This window comes from Terrapene carolina, unplaced genomic scaffold (assembly GCF_002925995.2).
Source record: "Terrapene carolina triunguis isolate 2854851 unplaced genomic scaffold, T_m_triunguis-2.0 Scaffold120, whole genome shotgun sequence".
NCBI lineage: Eukaryota > Metazoa > Chordata > Testudines > Emydidae > Terrapene > Terrapene triunguis.
In genome coordinates, this window is record NW_020664471.1 from 3,158,340 (window position 1) to 3,166,422 (window position 8,083).

The 8,083-nt window shown below is 40.0% G+C and overlaps 1 protein-coding gene across 1 annotated transcript in view; it reads left to right on the forward strand.

The window, feature by feature from the left end:
* The first annotated feature begins 1,154 nt into the window (after nt 1-1,154).
* Nucleotides 1,155-8,083, forward strand: part of UBR2 (ubiquitin protein ligase E3 component n-recognin 2) — a 111,404-nt gene continuing 104,475 nt past the window's right edge. The window contains exons 1-3 of the mRNA XM_026652528.2: nt 1,155-1,232; nt 4,485-4,744; nt 6,456-6,564. Coding sequence (XP_026508313.2) covers nt 1,155-1,232; nt 4,485-4,744; nt 6,456-6,564 — 447 coding nt within the window. The remainder of the gene's footprint in view (nt 1,233-4,484; nt 4,745-6,455; nt 6,565-8,083) is intronic.

Consider the following 8,083-nt stretch of genomic DNA (forward strand, 5'->3'; position numbering starts at 1 on the left):
GTGCAGTACCACAATTTAAATAATAATCTCTAATTAGTATATGGCATTTAGGACTGGTCTATGTAAAAAATTGCACCAGATTAACTGAACATGTGATGTTAAACCAATGTAGGTTGCACGTAAACTGCTAAAAACTAGGTTTAAACCATTGTTAGAGTGTCCACGCACAAAGTTACATTGATTTAACTAAAATGGTTTACCACCACATCTTTAATTATACCACTGCAAGTAGACAAACCTCTAAATACCACAGTGATATATGCTTTGAATGACCTAGAGGAGACAGATTGAAGCAGATATGAGAAAATACCTGTAATGGAGATTGTGCTGTAGCTCAAATGAGTGAGGCCTATGTTTCTGGAATGGAAGGTCTAGGGTCAATGCTACTAAACTACACGTAAGAATAGATGACCTAGGAGTCCTTTAGGAGTCACAGAACAACTTGCATGAGAGTGTATTTGCAGCATTGCCAACCTTTGCACTATTTGTACTTGTCTTAAAGCCTCAACTCCCGGATTCATGCAATTAAACAAAAGGAGGAAAAAAGCAAATTTCTAGTTCTCCTAGTTGTGGAGAAAAACCTTGGGACGCACCTGCACACTAAAAGCTTAAAAACTAGAAAATGAATCAATGGAGCCAAAAGATATTTTTTAATAATCTCTGGATTTTTGGAGGCCTGGCTCCTGATTTTGGAGCACTTGGGATTGGCGATAACCCTGGAAAGGGTGTGTGTGGGTGGAAACTAACATTACAGGTGGTGTATTGCTTAGGACAAGAAGCAGCACACCTGTAAGCTGACATGAGGCACAGCCCCCTGATGCTGGCGAGCTGCAGTGCTCAGGGTCTCAAAGCCTGGGCAAAATATGTGGGGGAAGGGAGAGGAGCATGACCAAGGTGGTAATGGCGCTAGCCAGCCAGAGGTGAGGGCCGCGTTACCACTCTGAGCAGCAGAGCGCCAGGGGAAAGACTACATCCCCCACAATGCACCGGCGGCCCATGATGGCGTCTCCGTGGCGGGCGGGGGAGGGCTGTTATACGCCACCCGGCGGCGGCGGGGGAGGGAGAAGCGGAAGTGGGTTCTCCCCCCAGGGAGGCCGGCTAGGTCCGGTTCCGGGTGTCACCTACTTGGTGGGGCTGGTGGAGGGGGGAGGAAGATGGCGTCGGACTTGGAGACGGAGGTTCAAGCCATTGACAGGAGCTTCCTGGAATGTTCTGCCGAGGAGGTTGCCGTGGTGAGGCTCGTCCGCCCGCCCGCGGGGGCGGGGGCCGGGGCCGGGGCCGGGGGGCCGTTAGGGGCTCGGCCCCGCGGGCGGGGTGGGGGTGTGGGCGTGGGCACGGGGCGGGCCGGCAGGGGGTCCGTAGTGCCAGGCCCGGGGCGGCCGGCACTGGCAGGGGGAGGCGGTCTCTAGGGCTGCCGGAGGGGATGGGAGAGAGGGCTGAGGGGGAAGGGGAGTAAATGCGCTTGGTGGCGAGGGGCGGTTGTGGCGGGGCTGCTTAAAGGGGCCCCGTGACTTAGACTCACTCTGCCCCCTGCGTGTGGACTTGCTGCTGTGACAAGCCCGGCCAGGTGTGACAGGACCTGGAGGAGAGGCGCAAAAGCAGCTCTCCCGTCTGCTTGGTTTGTGCGTTTGACAGCAATGTAGTGTGGAGTCCGCCTTGCTGTTTCCTCTCTCAAACTGGTCACTTGCCCCGTCTCCTATTGTAACTGACTGTATTTCAGAGGGCTGGTTCCTCCTCCCTTCGCAGTTTTAAAGTTTTGTTCTTCAGATTTCTTGGGAGAAAGTTTTGGAAACACTGTTTCCTTCTCCCCCTCCTTAGCTTTTAGGCCCCAAGCTTGGAAGGAGCTTCATGTGTACAGACCCGTGAACAGCGTCCTGTTGATTTCAGTGGGATTCTGTGGGAAAGCAGTGGTCTGCCCCCGTAAACCTGTTTAGCGTTGCCAATGTAGACTAGCCCTAACATTCTTACAGTCCAATATTGATTTTTGTGTCACATTTTTCCTGTTACTCATTTTGTCAGTCAACTTTTTGGGACTGTTCAGGTAAAACTCATTTGATCCTGCTCTGGGATACGTTACTTTCTCCTTGTAGTCCATACTACTTTGCTTCTGATTTCTGTTTAGACAAGCTAGGACTTGAGTCGAATCTTAAAAGCCCCAATAAGATCACTTGGGCTCTGTACAGACATGGGGCATGTGGGGGGGTGGGAGGAGATGACACTAGGCAGTTTGTGGCATTGGAGCTTACAATTTCCCCATGCAGTTACTTTGTATAAAATTTAGTATTTGCATATGCAACTTAGTTATTTAGCTTTTTCTTGCATGGGCAGATACTACAGCTTGTACATGTAACTGCAATATTTGTCAGACAAATTAAGCAATCAATTTCATGCGGAAACCCTCGCTAAGATTTTATAGGCCACAGAGTTTTATCTAGAAAACTAAATTCTGTACCCTTTGCTAAAATGTAATCTACTCCAGGGCAAAATTAAAAATAGATTATTATTTATTAAAACACTTAATCATTTTAGAAAATATCACTGACTTTCAAGGATAAATTAGCAGTTTATGTGAGACCCCTAGAGAGAATCTTTCTGCCAGTATCAGAATAACCACAATTATTGGGAAGGATAAGCTGTTCACCTGGGAGATGTGATTTTTTTTTTTTTTCTTTGACTAGGTACTTGTCTGAGCTTGTAGTAAAACTTAATCACTCCGGTTTTTCCAGATAGAAGGTAGTAATATACTCTAGAGTTGAGATGAAGCAAGTTTAAGATACTTGGCTAAGGAAAGAATTAAAACAATAGAACTTATGTGTACTGCAGAATATGGCCTTGGAAATGACCCACTTTTGGGAGAAACACAGCAGGAGATGCAAGGTCAATTCTAATGTAATTAGATTTAGTTCCTAATACAGTAGTAGAAGATATTCAGCACAAGTGAGGAAGACTAGATTAGTTTAAATATATGTATATATATTTAAAGGCTTACAAGAACAGAAAGGTCAAATTCTTGGAGAGAAAAGAAGATAGGGGAAAAAAAGATGTAGTTTCTTTGATCTTTTATTGGAATGGTCGGTTTAACTATAGAGCAAAATAACTCTGAGATTTTTGGTTGCTGGATTTTTTTTTTTTTGGTAGTCTTTCACCCAGGACCAGTTTGGAAAAATTCCAGTTCTCTGAACACAAAAGGCAACTTAGTACTAGAAGATTGAGTAATTTCATTACCAGGGCTTTGAGAAATCAGTACTGGGGGCAGGGAGGGTAGAGTAAATTTCTACCATCAGTTCTAAGAATTTTATCAGAAATAGTCTAGCAATAAAATTAGCTGCTTCTAAACTGTTTAAATAGGACATTTTCTGCTATGGTTTTATTATAGGTGTTCAGCATTTTCCAAAGAGACACTGTGTGAGTGTCATCAATGGAAAAGGTGCTATATAAATTTAAAATAGCATACAGTAAAAATAAGGGTAAATTCTAAGCTCTTTCATGAAGATTTTTCAGAATAGTGCTTGTCTACTCTAATATAGGTCCTTAAGAGAAGACAATACATTATTCCAGTGAAATCAAGCTACAGCAGCTGGTTTCTAAAACCAATTATTTCTGTATAAGTAATTCTTGCTTTTCTTCCATATTTGGGTTAATTCTGAATGAATTAACTAGTTTTCTCATAATCTGAAGTTACCAAGAAGTATTTGATAGTAGTAATTACATGTTGGTAAGGTTTATATACAGTACAGTACTGAATCAGTGCGTACTTGTAGTATGTGTATATGTCCATTGTTGATTATATTTTGTAGTAATGATTATCAGTAGTACATCAGTTAAAAATGGTAAACGGTAAAGTCTTCAGTTACGTGGTTGAAATAAAACAAATGTAATGAGAGGGACACATTTTTACAATATACATAATGCATCTCACCTTTTGTACCTTGTGTAATTGAGGGGAAAATGTTTTGACTCTAGGGGATACAGCAGATACACCCTTTGAAGGTCACTGTTCAACTTGAAACTTTTAAAAACTGAAATAATTCTAATTTCTGATAGATTACCCTTTAAACAGTATGTCCTGAGTTTGTTTTTAAAAAGGATTCTTTAAACAAAAAATGTGTAAGGAATTTTTCTTCTTTATTGATGTATGAAGGTCCTTTCAGAAAGCAAAGAATAGATATACACTATGATGGAGATTTTTGAGAGTTAGGCGCTAATTCTCCTTTGTGCCTTTGAAAATCTCCCTGTGTGTGCTGTCAAATTCACAAAATATTCAAATTGAAAAAAAGAAATATTTTTGCTAATGTTTATTTGTAGTAATCTACGTTACTTGTAACTGTAGTAGTTGCAAAATTTTCACAGAGAAATTTGACTTTAAAGTTTGTAGTGTCCCTTTAGCTTTTAGGTTGAAAAGAAAGGTGCTATAACAGTTATGACTGGGTGGTGTTGATTTTATTTGTGAGTAATTTTGTTTAATGTTTTCTTTTTAATTAAAGAAATGGCTACAAGCAACTGATCTTCCTAAAGAAGTATACCTGCATCTAGCCTACTATGTACCCAAAATTTACTGCAGGGGTCCTAACCCTGCCCCACAAAGAGAAGACATGGTAGCACAACATGTACTGCTGGGACCAATGGAATGGTATCTATGTGGTGAAGATCCTGCATTTGGATTTCCAAAACTTGAGCAAGCAAACAAACCTTCCCATCTCTGTGGTCGGGTTTTTAAAGTGGGAGAACCTACATACTCTTGCAGGTAGCTTAATTCCACAATTCTCCTAAATGATTAATGCTCAACTTTTTTTGATAGAAACATTTTTGTCCTAATGAAAATGTTAACTGTCCATACATATTTTTAGTATACTTGGAACATTGTGGGTGTTGTCTGGTTTGTTATTGGTAACATACTAAAGACTTGGTCAGTAGGAGAAAAAATTAATTACAGTATCAGTATAATTAAACAGATTTAGTTTTTGAAAATGTCAGTGTTGGTTATTAAAAAGAAAAAAATACTCTTAGATAAAGGGGAAGGTGGCTAAACTGTCAAATCAAGTCCAAGGCTTAAATGCAAAAATTGAAATTAATTTATCGTTAATTAATTCAGATGTTTAACATGCATCTACAGATGTCCCTCCTGTGTTCTGAATATCTTTCAATGAAAAGTACAATTAATGGTGATTAGATTGGTAGGCAAAAAAACCTAACTTGCTCATTAAGCCCGCTCCCCCATTTATTTTTTTATATATATCTATATCTATATCTATATATCATAGAATTGGAAGGGACCCTGAAAGGTCATCGAGTCCAGCCCCCTGCCTTCAGTAGCAGGACCAATTTTGCCCCAGATCCCTAAGTGGCCCCCTCAAGGATTGAACTCACAAACCTGGGTTTAGCAGGCCAATGCTCAAACCACTGAGCTATCCTTCCCCCGATGTCTCTTAAAAAATCTCATTTCTGTTGTGAAGCCTACAAGAAGTGAATAGGAGGATGTTACCAATAAATATTAAAAACCACATTATCAAGACCTGCATATGACTTAAAGTAGCTATGATTTTATTGTCACCTTGTCTGTCTTGTTCCTTTCCCATTTTTTTGCTATGTTAACCTTTGTACATTTTCAGCACAAGAACCACGTAAGAATGGTCATACTGGGTCAGACGAATGGCCCATCTAGCCCAGTATCATGTCATCCAACAGTGGCCAATGCCAGATGCTTTAAAAGGGAATGAACAGAACGGCAATCATCAAATGATCCTAACCCCTTTCGCCCAGCCCCAGCACCTGGCAGTCAGAGGCCGAAGGACACCCAGATCGTGGGGTTGCGTACCTGACCATCTTGGCTAATAGATTATTTAGGTTAATCTATACAGAAGCCCCTGGAACCTCATAAGATTGGGTCCCTAATCCACAAACTATTGGAACTCATTTACAAAACTTTTCTTAAACATTACATGAATATATTGTCTCATACTATAGAATTAGAATTTATAATCCCTATTCCATGACGAGAGATCTTTGAGCTATAATGTATCTTAATTAAAACTATCTTTAGATAGGTTTTTTCCCCTCAAAAAGCATTTTATTAAAAAACAAAATTTTTTTTTTTTAATCATTGATTTTTATCCACCCTGCCTGAAACAAAACATGTTTTGGCAATATTAAACGTTTTTCAATAAGAGCACATGATATTTTGGTCTAGATTCACAAAACTGAGGAGGTGGTGGGCATGGTGGTGCCCCCTATATATGGGTTTCCTATATCCCAGGTGATTGCCCTAATAACCAGGGTATTGGTTATTATGGGATGGGTCTCTGAGTCTCCCCTGCTGAAGCTGTTTCATTTTGGATAAATTATTCATTGGAGCAGGGACTGGAACCTGGGTGAGGCAGCTTTCCTTTCCCCCTCACCCCCTGGTTAGTGTCATTCTCCCTCATTGGATTGATGAATATTTAATTTCTTATATAAAGTGGAACAGCTTCAGCAGGAGATATTGAGACACAGGGATCTCACCTGGGATATGAGAAATCTGGGTTCAAGTCCCAGTGGGGAGTTGAAGCTGGATCTCCCACATTCTGGGTAAGCAACCTAACCACTGGACTGTTGGGTATAAGGGTGGTAGTGGCAGCAGCACCACCTCAGCCACCTTGTTTTTGTGAGTAGCTCCTAAATACCCTTTTGAATCTAGCCTGAAAAAAATCAAATCTAATTCCTAATCACATGGAGATATACCTATCTCACAGAGCTGGAAGGGACCTTGAAAGGTCATCAAGTCCAGTCCCCTGCCTTCACAGCAGGACCACTAGGCTATAGAGTCATTCTTATTCTTTCTGATCCAGAAGTATAATACCTTAGCTAAACATGAAACTTCCTTTACTTGAGCTGATGAAAACTGTGCTGTGGTAATTACAGTAACTTCTTCCAAACCTGTGTTTTCAAGACCAGCATCACAAGATATTAAGAAAACAATAGCAGTGTTGTAGGAAAGCATGGAAAAATGCAGTTCCTTGATATAATCTTCAGAGAATGATAGGTTTACTGTTTAAATTCACTTGGTATCTTCATCTCAGTAGAAAATGTGAAGAATAGTTCAGGTACACCAATATGGTTGATTTTTGCAGTTTTCAATATGGGAAAGTGATTTGTGCATATCAGGATTGAGTCTCTACTTTTCTGCTAGGCCTATAGTACATATATTGTTACTGTGTATCCTTTTGTACTTAATAGCTTATACTTTGTAGTTGGTGGCAAATGGGGGAGAAGAATTTTTTTCTTAAACCCTACAGGATACAAATTTGCTATTGTTTGTAATCCATGAAATACTCTAAAAGTATGAGAACCTAAAAAACCCCCAAAAAACGTATTTTTCAAGAAGCTTGTAGACCTGCAGCAACTAATGTGTTAGGCTTGGATACTTACAGCTTGCTGGGGTTATTCACAGGCTTTTTTTTGTTTCACTTATTAAATTGGTACTTAAAATAAACTAATGTAAACAAAAAATAGTATTGGTAATATTTATGCTGTGGATCCATGATTATTCCTCTACTGATACTGATGAATTGGGCCAAATGGAATTAAGAATACTAGTAGGTGCTTCATAGCTTTTTGTTTATTTTTGTTTGTTTTGAACAAAATAAGGGATTAGTTCATGTGAATTCTTGTTTATATTCTTGATGGACATCTCAGGAAATCCTTAGTTTCTCTTCAGATATTTTTTTAGATGCTCTTTATTTTTCCATTGTGAAATCTGACTCCCTGAATCTATCTCTGTGGCTCTCAGTCAGTTGCCTGTAGTGTCAATATATCATGTGATTGTTTTTTCAAATTTTTGGCTATATGAACAAGGCAATTGCACGTTAGTCTTTTACCCGATTTCTAGAGGTGGTACATCCAAGTGTTACAGTTAGTACCTGTAAAAAGTGTTTGCCTTCTCTAAGTGGTCCTTGATCTTCTGGTGGTTGTGAAAATCTTGTTCTTGGAACTCATTAGAAGACTTGTAGGGCTAAACTTAGAAGCAAAGAGGTGGTTCCTAATCTGTTTGCATGTAACTTTTCATACAAGGTGTGATGAAAATCTGTGTGCATTGATTACTTAGGAC